The 19,079-nt window shown below is 40.4% G+C and overlaps 1 protein-coding gene across 1 annotated transcript in view; it reads left to right on the top strand.

Moving 5' to 3' along the window:
- Positions 1 to 19,079, top strand: part of BARD1 (BRCA1 associated RING domain 1) — a 122,949-nt gene that overhangs the window by 98,268 nt on the left and 5,602 nt on the right. The window contains exons 7-10 of the mRNA XM_089672327.1: positions 935 to 1,046; positions 4,065 to 4,197; positions 5,586 to 5,678; positions 11,943 to 12,040. Of these exons, the coding sequence (XP_089528453.1) occupies positions 935 to 1,046; positions 4,065 to 4,197; positions 5,586 to 5,678; positions 11,943 to 12,040 (436 nt within the window). The remainder of the gene's footprint in view (positions 1 to 934; positions 1,047 to 4,064; positions 4,198 to 5,585; positions 5,679 to 11,942; positions 12,041 to 19,079) is intronic.

Here is a 19,079-nt window from a genome sequence, read left to right as displayed (position 1 = left end):
TTGCAGCCAAAGAGACCTATCCAAACTCCGGAAAGTGTCCAAATGAAGACCAAGGAAAAAAGAGGGGTTGTCCAACAGCAGGATGAGTGGAACTGGGCAAGGACGAGAGAGAATAAGATTTAAGATGTCCATGCCAGTAATCCAATACAATACTGGTAAAGCAGGGCCATTGAGAGTGCAATCCGATCCCTATAGGAGGCACCCAAGGAGCAACCGTAGAATGCACTGGAGAAGCTTCTGTTTCCAATCTGGCTTATTGAGCGGGTGGTGAAGTTTTGTTTTTTGATCTGCTTTAAGAATGTGATATTTGAATACCAGAATAGTCCAGATTTAAGGACTTTGTCTGATATAACATGTGAGCAACCCTATTGTGTCTGCTTTTCTGTTCTGTAGTCACTTTAGTAGGTTAAATTGAACACACATTCATTTTAATAGCTTTTATTTTTCAGTTCATCCAGAATGTAAAACTAGTTTATTTTTCATATTTGCATTTCATTAGAGTTTATTTTGCCGATACCAAGTTGAGTCTCTGGAATACCTAATACTATGGTTTATCTTGGCAGAGCCATGCACTGAAAAATGGAAATGTCAGAATTGCACATGACTGTTTGTATGGGATAGGTACCATAAACATGAAGCCTGCAGGCTGTTGCATTTATGCCGTATCACTAGCAAACAGAAGACATTTGTGTCAGAGGAGATAGACTTTGGCTTCTGTGTTTTATATATCTTGTTTGATTCAGCAGCCTGTCAGCCTGCAGTCCATCTGTCTTGACTGTAATTCCAAGGCTTATGTTTTTGTGTATGTGTTGAGAGTCCAACTTGCAGAGAAACAAGACACGGGAAATAAAACTTGATTCCCGCTAATGTACCTAGTTAAGAATCCAGTCACATATTGTATTTACTTAAAACCCATCTGTGCTTGTTTTACCAGTAATATATTCGGTCTGCGGCCTGTAGACTATGCAGAAACAGAGGAGATAAAGTTGGCTTTGCTGCAAGCACAGAAAAACAAGGAGCCACTTGTAAAGCTGCCATGCTCTGCTGTAAGTATTAAAATCTGCAGGGTTGTGGGAGACTTTTGCCATAGCTTCCCTTGTATGGGACCTAAGTTATTATTGTTTTTTCTTGTTTTAACAATATCTGTTTAAACCTTCATTATAACTTTATATATATATATATATATATATATATATATATATATATATGTATGCCATGCTTTTGCAGCATAGCACATACTTTGTACCTAAAGGGCATCTGTGCTTTCTTCATGCAGGGAAAAGCAATGGGTTCACCTAATTGCCTGACTGCAATAGCCCCCCCTCCACCATTTTAGACACAAAAGTGACAGTGCTAAGTTCCAGGTGCCTGATCGTGCTTGAAAGTGCTTGTGTTAGATTTCACATCGATTCCTGCAGTCCCACAAGGATCCTAGTCTAAAACCGGGTATACACAAAAACTGATAGATCCTTGCATCAACACGGGGATGTGTGATGCAGGGATCTCGTGGATCTCTCTTGCTGTGCTATTGCATTCTGACAGGGCCCCCCCCCCCCTGCCAGAGTACACTGATCAGCGCTTGCAGCAATTGGCTGCAAGCGCTGATCAAATGCTGGTTTTCCATCAAGACCATTCGTCAGAAGCTGACTTTCGATACCTGTGTACCGAGCTTTAAGCTGTACACCATTCCTTGACTACTTTTCCCACTGCTCTGTTGGAGTCTTCCTTCAGTACCTGGTTCTTGCAGTTATAAAGGAGCATGTGGCCTGTTCCTGGGATACAGGCCATGTGAATAAGAGGAAGAAATTATCCCTGTGTAAACTCAGGGGTTAAGACTCTGAAGGAACAGGGGAGGACAATTAATTATCCATATTTCAAGAGAACCTTTAACGTTGCCCTCTTTTAAGTGTATGTCTTGGTATGCCACATGTCTCTGCATTACATGCATATTCCCCAAGCCTTATCTCTTTACAAAAGGTACAAATACAAAAAAAGCTGTTAGCTCAAACAGGAAGTTGGGAGCCCCTTGGATTTTTGGCAAGATCAACAGGCACAGTGCTGTGCAAACATTTTAGGCACTTGTGGTAAATTGCTGTAAAGGGAGGATGCTTTCAAGTAGTATTTTTTTCAACTAACGGAAACAGTGCACAAAGAAAAGAAAAAAAAAAAAAACTTGAATTTTGAAATATCAGCACTTCTATTGTGCACGAAGGTTCCGCCATTTGTCACTTGAACGGCAGTAGTAGGAATTCGTGTCAGGAAGTGGCTGGGCTAATCACAGCGTAGACAGAAGTCAAAGCCCTTTGTTCAGCCTGGCCTTGTGGGAGCTTTCTCTGGCTAACACAGATAATATCGGGCAACTTGTGGTGACTATTCATAGGCAGGACATTTACTCTTAAACATTTAACCCCTTCCCACCACTTCCTCCTGAGCCCTGGTTCACACATATGCAAAGTCGGATGCGGTTTGAACCGCGCTGATTTGCATGACAGGTCAAATAAAATCGTTTTCTGTGGAGCCCGTTCACATACATACTGGCCAGCTGCAGTGTGATTTTGAAAAGGGTCCTCTGCGATTTTCTATGCGGTGCAGGTGTGATTTCCAGCCTTATACACTTTAACAGTTCGCATCAGAATCACACCTGCACCGCTTGAACAAAATCTCACCACATCGGCCATCAAATCACTTCGCATCTATGTGAACCCAGGCTTAAAGGATACGTTCACCTTTTTGAACATGTTCCATCCATATTTAGGGTGTAACATGTAGCATGTTTAGCATCAGACCTCTTTCCCCCTGATTCCCCCCCCCCCCCCATTCTTGTGGCAGGGAACCAGGGATCTTCTACCCATACTCTACATACACAGATCCCTGTCAATCAATGAAACAGTACCGACTGTTAAGTACTGTGGTAGTTCATTGAGTCTTCCTGTCAGTATAAACCTGCGTGCTTGTTTTGTTATGTTTTTGGGGTTGTTTTCGATATGTGCAAAGAGAGATCATACAAATACTTATAAGTAAAACATTTATTACAAGTAATGACAGATACAGATAAAGAAAATATAACAAAATACTTAACCAAAGATGCTGTTTCCGCCACGGTTCCCTCCAGTATATGCCGTGTCCGATGACCAGAACAGACGCATGCTTATTGCAAGCCGTGGGTAGAGACAAACATTTCCAGCCTAGCTGTGTGTCATATACTGGACTTGTGTGCAAGGAAATGGACAACCCACCCCCATGCAAACAACATGATGACCACCTAAGAAAGGAGAGTGAGATGGCTTGTCCATATAGTAACATTCCTTTGTTAAGGTAATCAGACTTAGTCCTCGTATAGCCCTTTAACCATGGTTTCGAGGCATTCTTAAACATAACTGAGCCACAATATTAATAAGGAAATATGTAATATGCAATTTCCCTATCAGTGCTCGTATGATGTACGGGCAGACAGCTCACACTGACAGGCTGCAGGAGAACTGCATGGCACCAGTGACAGTTTACCTTTTAGATGCATATATATGCAGCATATATATTGGCATTAAAGCCCACCTGCTGAGAGGCCACTTCTATGTGTGCAACTGGTGGCTAGTGGTTAAAAAAGGATCGATCAGATTACTTTAATAGAAATATTAGAGGATTTTTCCAACTTCAACTATTACAGTTTCTATAGACCTTTGTGTTTTGTATCAGTCACTGACCTTTTCTAGGGCTGAAGACCCCCAAACTAGAGCTTTCTGCTCCGTCTCTTTAATGAACTGATGTGTCTGCACGTTTACCTGCATTGGTATAACATATTATCATGTATATACATTAAGTTGATATTATACATGCCTTAAATAGGAATATAGTACACCTGAATGGTACGCAATATGAATGTTACAGCTTGTGCTTCTACAGACTGGCAAATCTGTAATAAATCCAAACTGAACCTTCATAATCGTGCTATAAATGGCAGGGAAAACTGTGTCAAATATGGAATATTTATGATTTATAGCTAGGTGGTACCAAATAAAACGCAAGTTAATTTTTAATGGTGTCTCTTTGGATTGTGTGCTTTCCAGCTGAACAGACGCCAGTGTAGAGAAGAAGCTGTTGTCCTTTTGGCTAGCGGCCTGTCAGCCTCTCAAAAGACTAATCTTGCCAAGCTTGCTGCACTTCTGAAGGCAGAAATATGCTCTAACTACAGCAGTTCAGGTGGGTGGCTACATTCTCTGCAAGTGTGACACTTTGAATTTTAAATATGTATTGGCCTGTTTGTGGTAGTTTGGTGATGTTTTCTCCTGTATTTTGAAATTACTTCAAATGAAAATATTGCCATACAGTACAGCATATCCAAATGACAGAAGAGTCGTGAACACGGGCCTCATTTAATGCTAAATGTGACCGGCCTTCTTCCAGGTTTGGAGCTTGCCTGCCGACCCTTGCTGTATAATTGGACACAGCACAGGTTTGGCAGCTGATGTCAGCCAATGATTTTTGCTGAAATCAGCTGATCGCTGTGTCCAATCACACACAGAGTTCTGTGTTTACAAAAACACAGAACTCTGTACATGGAACAGTGATCAGGCTGTTACTTCTCCCTGCAAAGCAGGGATAAAAACAGCCAGATATTAAAGTGAAAGCTGCACACATGACATGCATTACACATTGTTAGGTACACAGGTAACCCTTTTAATTGCCCCTATATGTTAACCCCTTCCCAGCCTGTTTCATTAGTACAGTGACAGTGTACAGTATTAGCACAGTGATCACTGTATTAGTGTGACTATTGATGTCAGTTAGTGTACCTCCCAGCCAGCATCGGCTACGCCAGATCACCCTCCACACTACCACAATCCCACTATAAGTCACTGATCACCGCCATTACCAGTAGAGCATCATAGCTGTGTAAATTCCAGTATACATATTGTACCATAGTTTGTATACACTGTAACTTTCTCACAAACCAATTAATATACACTTATTAGGATTTGGGGGGGGGGGGGTTACCAAAGGCATGTAGCAGAATAAATTTCAGCCTAAATTTATGCAGAAATTTGACTTTCAGTTTTTTTTTGTTTTTTTGGATATGTCTTATAACAGAAAGTAGAATTTTCAACCTTTTTCAGATATTTAATACAAAATAAAAAAACCCAGTGGTGATCAAATGCCACCAAAAAAAGCTCTATTTGTGTGGAAATAATGATATACTTTTTTGGGGGGTACAGCATTGCATGACCGCATAATATCCCATGCTGAATAGGCCATGCCCTGGTCATGAAGGTCAAGTGGTTAAGAAAGTGCATGCAGTCTATTAAACTTTATTAAAGTTTTGACATGTCTAGAGGTAACCTAAACTTGGTTTAACAAACCTGGGAAATTCAAACTGGAGTTGTTTCAATAAATACCACACGTCAAGAGTGATCAGTAGATCATTCCATTCCACTTCCCAAATACTTCTGGTGGTCATCAAGGCAGCCATATTACAGTAATAATAATTATTATAGTATGTACATAGTATTTGTTGAAGCCTAAAATAACAAGACACAAAATGAAGTTATAAGATTTTGTTGTAAATTTATGGTTGTCTTCTTGTCTTTTAGTAACTCACCTTCTTGTCGGGGAGGATCCCATGCTCCGTACCATGAAGTGTATGATGGGGATGTCTGTTGGCTGCTGGATCCTTCAATATTCTTGTAAGTTGTAGAAGTGTTGCCAGCTAATGGCACATGTGGATTATGTATCTAAAGTGAATCTTTCTATTCAGACCCTCTTAAGCAACACTCCCTTGAGCAGCATTGTTGGAGCACTGTGCAGGTAATATGTAAGACCACAGGATATCCATTCTAGAGGCATTCTCTGTGCTGATAAGTAAGCTTTTCTCTTTCCAGCAGGGAATTAACAGTGTTCTTCCACTGATTAAACGTAAGAACTGGAGAGGTCCATTTCTGTGCCATCAGTTTCCTAGTTACAAAACACAGCCTCGTAAGGAAAGCTGTAGAAATTCATGCAATGGATCCTTGGGGAGGATGCCCAATACACCAAGTTTAGTCTGCTTTTTTTCCAGTGATTTGAGCGTGTTTAATTACTGTGGGTCTGTTAGCGCTTCTTTTTGTTTGGTGTCCCTGGAGATGTAATCACTCCCATAGAGTTATTAGACAGTAACAGAGGATAGAGACAAGAAATATAGGTTCTCAGTCCCATGACCATTATGGTATAGGATGTAGTTCATCACACATTTTTCGTGTGGCGGTAACCAGAGGAGTGAATAAAGAAGTAGACTTAAAAACATAGCTCTGCAAAACTACTAACCTGAGTACAGAAAACGAAAAGACAATTCTCCTTGTAGGAGCCTGTAGTGGGGAGGATAAAGTGACTGAATGCTGAGGTCGCCTATGTAGGGCAATGTAAAAGGGAGTACAGTTACTTGCAGAGTTCATCCACTAAAGCAGACAATACCACCCTTTACTATTTATGCAGTGCATAACATCAGTGATATAGAGTGCTGCAGTTTTGTGCATATCTAGCCGGGTTATGGAATAAAGCTTTTACATAAATGAATAAAAGCTGATCTTTGTAAGCCCCCCCCCCCCCCCGCCAATGTTAAATGGTTTGTCTCAAACCTGCTGCTACTTTTGCTGGACAAATTGGTCTGTTAACCTCTTCCCGCCGACATAGTTAAAGCTCACCCGCTTAGAGGCCACATACATGTGACCCAATATAAACAACTCTCTGTGCTGAGAATGCGTGCCCTGCGCACTGCCAGCACAGACACCAGTGGGGAACAGAAAGCTCCCAGAACATGCTACTGATCAGGAACTTTTACGACCATGTGATCACCGTGACAGACAATCACAGCTGTTTCATGACTCAAATGCTCGGTCAGAGACTGCGGACAGGAGACGGTCAGAGACTGCGGACAGGAGACGGTCAGAGACTGCGGACAGGCTACAGGAGACGGTCAGAGACTGCGGACAGGAGACGGTCAGAGACTGCGGACAGGAGACGGTCAGAGACTGCGGACAGGAGACGGTCAGAGACTGCGGACAGGCTACAGGAGACGGTCAGAGACTGCGGACAGGCTACAGGAGACGGTCAGAGACTGCGGACAGGCTACAGGAGACGGTCAGAGACTGCAGACCAGCCAGAGAGACCTGGTCTATATCAAGCACTATCGATGACTGGTTTGCCTACACACATTAGATTGGTGCTGCACAGCCCATTAAACCTTGAAGCTACTCGTAGAGATGGCACCGCGTCCATTAATTCCCAATATAAAATACAATTCATTTCACACTTGCCAGAATTTTCTAGTCTACATCAAGCTTTCACCAATATAGTTAAGCATCCAGCACCTCAGAGAAGACTCACATACTGCGCCTCCTAGTAAAATGAGAGAGTTGACTGAGAGAGTGAAGTTCCCATTGTATACTAGTGTCTAGCTGTGAATGTTCACATGTCATGTGATTAGCTGTGGCCAAATCACAGCTAAGCACAACAAAAAAAAAAACCTGAATGAATCGATGTCATTCAGGTAAATGCTTGCTTATAGCAAAGTAATTCTTTGCTATAAGCAAATTGTGTAAAAAAAAAAAAAAAAAAGAAAATACTGATCACTTCCCCAAAGTAGTACAATGTTACTATGGTAACATTGTACTACTTTGGTCATAGTGAAATATGAAAAAAAAATCTTAAAAAAAAGAAAAAAAATGTAAGAAAAAATAATTAAAAAAAATTAAAAAAAATATATATATTTTTTTTTCATACTGTCACCAGTCAGTGTCCCTGATCACCACCATGCCAGTTATATGATGACGCTGTACTGCACTGGTGACATATGTAAAAACAAAATAGTGAAAATTATTTTTAGAATTTTTTCATTTTCTGAAAAATTATGACAAAAAAAATACAACTTAAAAAAACTCGCCATGCCTCTTATGAAGTACGTCGGACTGTCTACTTTGCAAAAAGGGGTCATTTGGGGGATATCTGTACTGTTCTGACATTCTTGGACCTCAAGAAATTAGATTGGCTGTCAGTACTTCAGGATTGATCAATATTCAGATCTATACCATAGTTTGTGAACTCTATAAATTTCCTACAAACTAAAAAATACATCCTAATTTGGGTTATTTTCACCAAAGACATGTAGTAGAATACATCTTGGCCTAAGTTTATGAAGAACAATTATTTATTTGCAAACGTTTATAACAGAAACAAAGAAAAACGTGGGGTTTTTTTTCAAAATTTTTGGTCTTTTTTTGTTAATTTAGCAAAAAATAAAAACCCCAGCAGTGATTAAATACCACCAAAAGAAAGCTCTAGTTGTGTGAAGAAAATGATAAAATTTTAGTTTGGGTACAGTGTTGTATGACCACGCAATTGTCATTCAAAGTGTGAGAGTGCTGAAACCTGAAAACTGGCCTGGGCAGGAAGGTGTAAAATTGCCCGGTATTGAATTGGTTAATAGGTGCCTGTATGTAGGACTGGACAAATCTTGACATTATTCTCTAAAATGACTCCTTGCAGCCAAACATTTGGAGAGAGTTGTATTGTTTTCTTTAGATACTCTTCTTTCCTAGCTCATTGGATTCTAATCTATTTGGTGACCCCTCTGTGTAGGTGCAGTAGAGGTTTTGAAGCTAAAGCATGCCTAGAAATGTTTCCATTGTGCAATGGCTGGAGTACTTGCCGTTCAGTCTATTTTCTGCTGAGTGCTCTGCCTGTAGGGATCCCAATTACTACACGAAACATTGCTAGGTTGTAATGACTTTGGGAGCATGTAAGTAGTTCTAAGTGAAGACCAGTGGAGCTTCTTTAACTACCAGCGCATCTGTGCAAAATGACTAAATTCCTGTCTTCATTAGGCTAGCTGAAAACAAGGCTGTGTTACAGTCATTTGTGGACTTTGCAGAAGTGTACAATTTAGAACATTTTTATATAAATTTTTAGCAACACTGGTAAATCACAGCTGACATTTATGTGAACTTTTACCTGCCAAATGTTTGTAGTTGTGATTCACACATTCCCTGTATTCTACATAGGCAGGATGGTGGCATCACCTTTCTGGGTAAACTGCTCATCGGACCATATAGAAGCATCATTACACTACTGTGATGAGCAAAGAAATAAAAGGGCTGATATATTTATCTTTTCAGATGAAAATTCTTCTCCAGCCTTCCTACAGTGGTGGACACATGACCAAACGTCTAGGCACTTGAGGAAGGGTGGGGTGGGGAGGGATAAGGGTTCATATTGACTGATTGTTCCCCTAAACAGAAATGGTAAGTTTTTAAAGTGGTTGTAAACCCTCACACATACTCAGTGAAGTGACTGGCCTCAGGTGATACACAGAGATTAAATAAATCCTCCTACATAAGTTGTACCTGTTTATCGAACGCCTTCTTTCTCCTACATCCATATAAGGTGCAGAATTTACACAGAATCTCTCAGCTTTTAAAAATAGGGGGCAGAGAGCTGAAGTTACATCAGTGAGGAGAGCTATGAGAGCTGATAGAGGATACGCCTCCTTCACACAGCACACAGGGACAGAGCTGAGGCTGCCAATCACAGGCTGTCACCATTTTTCTCTTGGTGTCAAGAAAACACATCAGAAGTGGCTCATGCTTATATCAGAGGAACGAGGCATTGGACAGAAAAGGCACTTAGTGCTTTGTATTGAGACAAGTACATACTATAGAGGGATATGTGTTTGCTCGTAGTTCATGTTTGAGGTATACAACCACTTTAAGTTTAGGCGTGCTTTAACATGGTGATAACCATTAGTAGTAGAACAAGATTTAAAAGGTTCTCAGGACATTGACTTTCAGTGTCCTAGCTGACTTTGTAAAACCTCTTGAAACTCCGATATTGCATAGCAGCCTATTCCCATCATGTGGTCAATCCTTTAAACCTTTAAACCCTTTGCTTTGGTTATTATTCTAATCTAAAAGATTGTTTGTTTTTTTCCTTTTCCCTCAACATCTACAGAGTGATTGGACACAGATTTTTATAGCAAAGCTGCTTTTTTTGCAACACTTTCTTATTAGGTGAAGTATGGTGACCGCCAGCTGCGGCACCAACATCTTTATTCTACAGAAAGTGAATATAGTATATATAATATAGTATGCACACACTACTGTGGGCTTGTTTAACAAAAAAAAAATAATAACACACACACACTTGCTGAAAGTATTGGGACACCCCTGCAAATCATTGGATTCAGGTGTTCCAATTCCCTTCATGGCCACAGGTGTATAAAATCAAGCACCTAGGCCTGCAGACTGCTTCTACAAACAGTTGTGAAACAATTGGTTGCTCTCAGGAACTCAGTGAATTTAAGCGTGGTACCGTGATAGGTTGACACCTGTGCAATAAGTCCATCCTTGAAATTTCCTTGCTACTGAATTGTTCACTGTCAACTGTTAGTGGTATTATAACACAGTGGAAGCAACTGGGAACAGCAACTCAGCCACAAAGTGGTAGGCCACGTAATATGACAAGGGGTCAGCACATGCTAAAGCGTACAGTGCGCAGAAGTCACCAACTATCTGCAGAGTCAATAGCTAAAGACCTTGAAACTTTCATCACCAAGTGCAATGCATAGCATCAGATGCAGTGGTGTAAAGCATGCCACCACTGTACTCTAGAGCAGAGGAGACGAGTTTTCTGGAGTGACGAATCACGTTTCTCTGTCTGGCAATCCGATAGATGTGTCTGGGTTTGGTGGTTGCCAGGAGAACGGTACTTGTTTCACTGCATTGTGCTAAGTGTAAAGTTTAGTGGAGGGGGGATTATGGTGTGAATTTTTTTTTTTTTCAAGGGGTTGGGCTTGGCCCCTTAGTTTCAGTGAAGGTAACTCTTAAGGTGTCAGCATATCAAGACAATTTGGACAATTTCATGCTTCCAACTTTGTGGGAAGAGTTTGGGGATGGTCCCTTCCTTTTCCAGCATGACTGTGCACCAGTGCACAAAGCAAGGTCTATAAAGACATGGATGAGCAAGTTTGGGGTGGAGGAACTTGACTGGCCTGCACAGAGTCCTGACCTCAACCAAATAGAACACCTTTGGGATGAATTACAGCGGAGACTGTGAGCCAGGCCTTCTCATCCAACACCAGTACCTGACCTCACAAATGCGCTTCTGGAAGAATGGTCAAACATTCCCATAGACACACTCCTAATCCTTGTGGATAGCCTTCCCAGAAGAGTTGAAGCTGTTATAGCTGCAAAAGGTGGGCCAACTCAATATTGAACCCTATGGACTAAGACTGGGATGACATTAAAGTTCATGTGCATGTAAAGGCAGGCGTCCCAATACGTTAGGCAATATAGTGTATATGATATAAAAAGACTACAATAGATCTAAATACTAGCGAGGAGGTGTACAACAACCTAGGGTGTAAATTCACATTGGTTGTTCTTGTAAAGAGTTACTTATTCCCTGTGCAGTGTATGATAGATATTGCATTTATTTTCCTACTATTCTTAGGCTAACTTTCAGCTGGCTAACTTTTCAGCTCTGCATCACTTTAGCGGTTTTGTGTTTCTGTCATTTCTGCTTAATTGGTAACACTATGAGCTGATTCACATCAGTGTTCCCTCCCACCCTTTTTGTTTTCTTCATCTCAGTTTAGGACATGTGCATTTTTTATGTGTTTTGCAGCATTCCACATGTGTGTTCTGTACAGAAAAAATGCAACATGTTCTACTTTTGTTGACTGCACTGGAACGCACTTCACTGGGCCATTGGAATCCATGTTACACTCTCCATGCATTTTTGATGCAGAATTAAAACGCATTAGACTGCAGCTGGTGTGGACCAGCCCTAAGATGGTGTTCAGTGTTTTAATAGATTTTAATACTGTCATTACCCCGTGTACAACCGTGCAGGCAAGTTACCATTCAGCTCAAACGCCACATATAATACTCATGTGTATAATTTCTCCTGTATTTGTTCAGGGGTGAAGGCCTGCCTAGAGTCACGTGGTCAAGTGCCAGAAGAAGCACATGAGGTAAAGGGTGGACCTCACAGAGCTCGCCTCAACCGAGAACAGCTGGTAAATGTTTTATCTCTTTAATAAAACCTCAGGTTTCTGTGACTAGCAAAAGCTTGTTCTGCTGCAATAAAATCATATTTTAAGGAGCCAATTATAGCCACTGTTAATGTGAGATTTGTGTTCCTTAATAAACAAGTGAGAATATGGTCATTTTTACATTCTTGACATTAACATTCCTATAGTGGAATATTAGCAAGGATTCCCTGAAGTCAAGGGCAGCTTTTGTGTCTGGAATTAAATAGCACAAATTTGGTGACTAACCCACAGGCTGCTTATTGCTTCCAGGGAGTTACGCAATACCCTTGAATTCCTAGGTCTGTCCATTTGCTGTAGCTAGCATTAGGAAATCTCATTCTCATGTTAGATTTTTGTTTTCAGTAACTGCAGTGATTACATCAGGAGCTGTGACACTCCTTGGCGACCAAGTGAACGGGAAATTGTAGTAATGAAACTTCAATTTAAAAATCCTGGAGGCCTCGCAGAGTGAGATCACCTTCTTTACAGTGACCTAGGGGAAGGAATATAGAAGCTCCTTCGCTCACTGAGTTTTAAAACGGTCATCTGTAAATGACTAGTCTGGAACAAGCATGTTTTTAAAAACAGTGTTCAATCCTTTTCTGAATGCTTTTGCAGTAGGACAGTGACTTGCTGGCATACAAGGAGTTAAGTGCAAGATGTGGCTCTTCTTCAGATATCTTTTGGTTACAATTTACAAATTTATTGATCGTGGATATTTTAGCTTTAACTATACAGCTCCAAGACGAGAGATAGCTTCTCCTATACAGCAGTCCCTCTGCCAGCACCTTCTCTCCCATGTCCATTCACAAAAAAGTTTTGGATTTTGTGAAATGGTTTCACAAAATGAAAAGTGTTCTGTGTTTAACCATTTGCTGCCCGCCCTATGGCCGAATGGCGGGCGGCAAATGTCATCAGCGGTCCAGGTGGACGCCATATGGCATCCTCCCGCACATGCGCATATTGCGCTCCTGCAGAGCGGCGCAGCGGCTCGATCTGTCACCGGCCGTGTACCTCGAACACGGCCGATGACAGATCTGAGTATCTGCCCCGTTGCCGGTACCATGTGACCTTTTGTGACCAATCACAGCAGGTCACATGACAGTTGTATACAATGGATGGCTTCATTCATGCCATCCATTGTATACTAGTGTCTAGCTGTGAATGGTCACATGTCATGTGATTAGCTGTGGCCAAATCACAGCTAAGCAGGAAAAAAAAAAAAAAACCCTGAATGAATCAATGTCATTCAGGTAAATGCTTGCTTATAGCAAAGTAGTTCTTTGCTATAAGCAAATTGTGTAAAAAAAAAAAAAAAAAAAAATACTGTTCAATTCCCCAAAGTAGTACAATGTTACTATGGTAACATTGTACTACTTTGGACATAGTGAAAAATGAAAAAAAAATCTTAAAAAAAATAATCTTAAAAAAAATTTTTCATACTGTCACCAGTCAGTGTCCCTGATGATGCCAGTTATATGATGACGCTGTACTGCACTGGTGACAATATGTAAAAAAAAAAAATAGCGACACTAATTTTTTTAATTTTTTCATTTTCCGAAAAATTATGACAAAAAAAGTTAAACTTCAAAAAACTCGCCATGCCTCTTATGAAGTATGTCGGACTGTCTACTCTGCAAAAAGGGGTCATTTGGGGATATCTGTACTGTTCTGACATTCTTGGACCTCAAGAAATTAGATTGGCCGTCAGTACTTCAGGATTGATCAATATTCAGATCTATACCATAGTTTGTGAACTATAACTTTCCTACAAACTAAAAAATACATCCTAATTTGGGTTATTTTCACCAAAGACATGTAGCAGAATACATCTCTGCCTAAATTTTATGAAGAACAATTATTTATTTGCAAACTTTTATAACCGAAACAAAGAAAAACTTTTTTTTTTCAAACTTTTTGGTCTTTTTTTTTTTAATTTAGCAAAAAATAACCCCTGTGGTGATTAAATACCACCAAGAAAGTGGTAGTTGTGCGAAGAAAATTATCAAATTTTAGTTTGGGTACAATGTTGTATGACCGTGCAATTGTCATTCAAAGTGTGAGAGTGCTGAAACCTGAAAATTGGCCTGGGCAGGAAAGTGTAAAATTGCCCGGTATTGAATTGGTTAAGCAAAGGGAGAGGAGAGGCAGGCAGTGCAAACAATACTATAGCTGCTGTGTCAAGCATCCATAGCTGGGATATTTGAATGCTGGAAGTATAGCAATATCTATGGGCACCCAGTTAAACAGTAAATTGGTAAAAAAACAAAAAAAAACGGAGAGCTCCAGGAAGTGGTATACACCTTATTGGGTTTAACTCATTTTGGGATAGCAGATTTAAAAACTTTTTTTTTTTTTCCCTGGAGTTCTTCTGTTGCTATACCACCTTACACATGCATTACATTTGATATTTTCAGTATAGAGTTACTTTGCTATTTTGGTTTTAAAGGTGGGCTGTTCTCATCTGTGTATTATTCCCGGAGTTCTTTAACCCCTTTTGTACCATAGTACTTTTTTTCTTTTTTTAATCAGTGCTGTTTAGGAATGGCACTGGATAAATAACGGTTGGGCTAGTGGTCACAATGTACACATAAACATTGTACTCAGCTAATCTGACGGGCTGGGTACCATGTAATTGCTGTGATTGGCTATCACAGCAATCACTTGGTACTGTTTACTGTGCTGATGCCTCCCCTTACAAAAAGGGAAGGGGAGAGACTGTGTAATTATAAATGGGAACAGAATGAAAGGATGAACAGCTGCAGTTGCTGATCCATTCATTCTCTCTTTGATTAGGGATCAGTTTCATTAACCCTTTCAAGACCCCTCTCCTATCCATGCTATCATTATGATGTCGTGACCTGTATATTAACCCTTTCACCTCCCTAATCCTGCACATCTGAACATTAACTCCTGCATCTCCAGGATGTCACTGTATGAGACCAGTACATTAAATACTTCACCTCCTCCTTCTTCTGTGAATGACTAAGCTCTGTGTTTAACCCGCTCAATACTGACATGTTTCTTAATTTTTTTTTGAAAATTTGTGTCAAAAAAAATTAGTTCACCTTGGAGTCTCTTTTGTTTTTTTTTAAGGGTATTTTGGGGGTTTTCATACTATTCTGGTATTTTATTTTAACAGAAAGTATGGGAAACTGTTTTTTTTTCCCAAACCTTTTGGCCTTTTTTCCTTTTCTATAGTAAAAAATAAATAAATAAATAATCCCAGCAGTTACTAAATACCACCAAAATAAAGCGCCCCAAAAAATTATATAAAATTCATCTGGTTAGTGTTGCATGATGAAATAATTGTCAGCCAAACTATCTTCGCACTGAAAAATGGCTTAGTAATAAAGGGGTTTTACAGGCTGGTACTCAAGTGGCCAAAGCTAAACTTGCAGCCTGTATTAGGTGCTCCTCCGGGGTCCCTCCCACAGCTCTTCTCTCTTCATAGGTTTTAGTGCACAAAAATGGATATATAACCCTTTAACTATTGATAAATATACATTTTAAATAAAGTTTTTTGGTTTTTTTTTGCCTAGAGTTAAAGCGGAAGTACATTGCATCTGAGCACCACAAACCAAAGACTCTATTAACTAACCACCAGCCAAAGAAAAGATTTTTAATATTCAAAGCAAACTCCCCCTACCCATCCATGTCTCCCTGCTTTATTTTGCTGAGAAATCCCTTTGAAGAACAACTCCTAGCATTTTTGTCTGTGGCCATCTTGAGTAAGGACAGATGACATACAGCATTTACTTCCTGGAATCCATCTGCCCTTAGCTCAGGCATTCACGTAGCAGGGTGTGCTTGGCTAAGAACCCCCCCCCCCAAAAAAAAAACTCCTAGGATGTATAAAATAATTTGCTTAGGCCTCGAAACCAATGCTTTCTGCTATAAAATATATCCTCTAAAAAAATTTCTTAATAAAATTAGGCCAAAATGAATTCTACTACCTGTCTTTTGGTAAGAAAAAAATCCCAAAAAGTGTATATTGGTTGGTTTGTGTAAGTTGTAGTGTCTACAAACTATGGTATATACACTGGAATTTTTCATTTATTTAATACTAGTGATAGTGGTGATCAGCGACTATGGTGGGACTGTGATAGTGAGTGTCAGATTGCCTGTCTGCACAGACACTGAGTGGTTACTGGCTGACTGCCACTGACCTCGCCTGTGACACTAATATAGTGATCAGTGCTAATATTATACACTGTCACTGTACTAAGGACACTGGCTGGGAAGGGGTTAACATCTAGGAGCAATCAAAGGGTTAACTGTGTGCATAACAATGTGTAATATGTGCTCCTTTTACTACTAGATGTGTTTGTGTTTTCACCCTGCAAAGCAGGGAGAAAAAACAGACACATTGCTGCTCCAATGTACAGAGTCCTGTGTTCTTAGTATACTCTGTACTGTTATTCACTAAGCCGATCAGCCTGCCTGATGATTTATGACTGGGACCTGCAGACCAGGGGCAGACTGACAACTCATGGGGCCCCCGGGCAATAGGGAATCATGGGGCCCCTGTGTCCTTGCCCAAAATCAAAAAAGCCTTAGCAAAAGGTACCAGGGGCATCTCATGGGGCCTTCAAAAAAGGGGGGTTTGTGAAAAGAGATTCACAGAAAAGCGGCTACATTATGAACAGACCGTGACACTCAGAAAATTTTCCAAAAATTATGCTTTATTACACAGATATAAATATGACATATGGGCGTTAGCCCTGGTTTACCATCACCTCAGTATGAGACAATAACACACAGACCTAAAACCATATAAAATGACATCAAGACCGGTCTAAATGTATGTGCAACAGAAAAAGTGACTGCAAGAGTCTAATATCTCTGTAGTACAAACACATAGGTAAACACTTCCCAAAAGAGGTGTATCCAAAAATTATACCATAGGTATACCATAATATTAAATAATGAATTTACACCAATATCATAATGGTGAATCCCGAACAGGGAATCCAAAAATTATACTATGGATATACGTATATCACATGTATGAGATGCGGTAAGCACAATAAGCGTAAAGAGGGGAACAGTAAGCCTCAGGCCTGTTTGGAAAAAGACATGAATGTCACATATATGATGCAATACATTCCTGTGCCGGCACACGTGGTTGGGGCCCGTTCATCTGTTATGTGAACAGCTGTATCATAAAGCTCTTGAATGGAAATAAGCCCCATTTATTCCCAGGATGGGAGAAAAGGTGCAGATTGCAGCACTCTGCTTGAAATGGTGTCTTCACCACTGTATGTGGACTACACACCACCCTTTGTAGGAAAAGCAAAACATATCCCAAGGAATCTTCTGCCTGTTGAGCTATATGCGGTATGTCCTGTATCCTACACAAAGCACCATAATGTCCCCATCCTGTAGTGAAACAAATAATGTGGGAAGTCACTGACAGAGCTTGCACTCAATAAGATATGTAGGTCATATTGATCACAGAGGACCGTATATCTAATGTCCTGTAACAATCCACTCACCACCTGTGCCGTGGATAAAGGGAATGAAAGAAAAGTCCTTCATGGATATTGCCAAACACGGCCACTGAGGCCCAGGAACCACCGCTGACATCCGCCGATATACCGCGGGTTCTAGCCCCCTCTCAGCGCCTGTACTGCTCACGCTTGCCTCATGGCATGTGAAGATGGCTTCCTCCTTATGGGTCAGCGTGCGTTCCACCTAGTGCGCATGACCGGAAGTGACGTATCTGACGTATGACGTCAACGCGTTTCGCCGATGGGCGTATCTCACTCAGCTTCGTCAGGACCAATGGGACAGCTGCATTTCAATATCCTATTTATAGTGGGTAAAGACCCACCCATTTATGCAAAAGAGGTGACCTGCAGTTGTTCCTAATGGAAGAAAACAAGGGGGGGGGCTAAATACTTAGCACAGCTACTGGTCTTAATTAAAATTAAAAAGGCAGGCGGCTGGAGTCCATAGAGAGGGGAGAGGCTTGATATTTTAACCAAAACATATATTAATCAAAGGTCATAAATTACATATACCAGTCTGTTGGGGCTTTTATCACACTTTAACCAGGAGATGGCGATATAAATCAAAGAATCATGAATTCCATCCACTGAATCGGGTTCTTGGGGAGACAATATCAATTATCAAAAGATACCAACAAATACCACAAGATGGCAATATAATCTGAAAATTCACATGAGGGTCATTATAACAAAAATACCCCAGTTTTTTACATCCATCCACGTGTGTCGGCACAGGAATGTATTGCATCATATATGTGACATTCATGTCTTTTTCCAAACAGGCCTGAGGCTTACTGTTCCCCTCTTTACGCTTATTGTGCTTACCGCATCTCATACATGTGATATACGTATATCCATAGTATAATTTTTGGATTCCCTGTTCGGGATTCACCATTATGATATTGGTGTAAATTCATTATTTAATATTATGGTATACCTATGGTATAATTTTTGGATACACCTCTTCAGGGAAGTGTTTACCTATGTGTTTGTACTACAGAGATATTAGACTCTTGCAGTCACTTTTTCTGTTGCACATACATTTAGACCGGTCTTGATGTCATTTTATATGGTTTTAGGTCTGTGTGTTATTGTCTCATACTGAGGTGATGGTAAACCAGGGCTAACGCCCATATGTCATATTTATATCTGTGTAATAAAGCATAATTTTTGGAAAATTTTCTGAGTGTCACGGTCTGTTCATAATGTAGCCGCTTTTCTGTGAATCTCTTTTCACAAACCCCCCTTTTTTGAATGCCTTTTTTTGGCTACTGAATGGAAATCAAATATTGGGTGACACGATAACTTAATTAACAACCTCTTAATAACTACCTATAATATATATGCATCTCATGGGGCCCCCTACTGACCCCGGGCCCTCGGGCAGTGCCCGAGTTTCCAAATGGTCAGTTTGCCCCTGCTGCTGACTGACTTTTGCTGTAAAGAATGACAGCACAGATGAGTCGGCAGACACACGCCCCCTACCTGAAAATGCTGGATCACGTACATGT

This window comes from Staurois parvus, unplaced genomic scaffold (assembly GCF_062004578.1).
Source record: "Staurois parvus isolate SC_StPar_1 unplaced genomic scaffold, SC_StPar_1.0 ptg000011l, whole genome shotgun sequence".
Lineage (NCBI taxonomy): Eukaryota > Metazoa > Chordata > Amphibia > Anura > Ranidae > Staurois > Staurois parvus.
The sequence above is the reverse complement of the archived record's forward strand: the minus strand, read 5'-3'. Positions and strand labels throughout refer to the sequence as shown.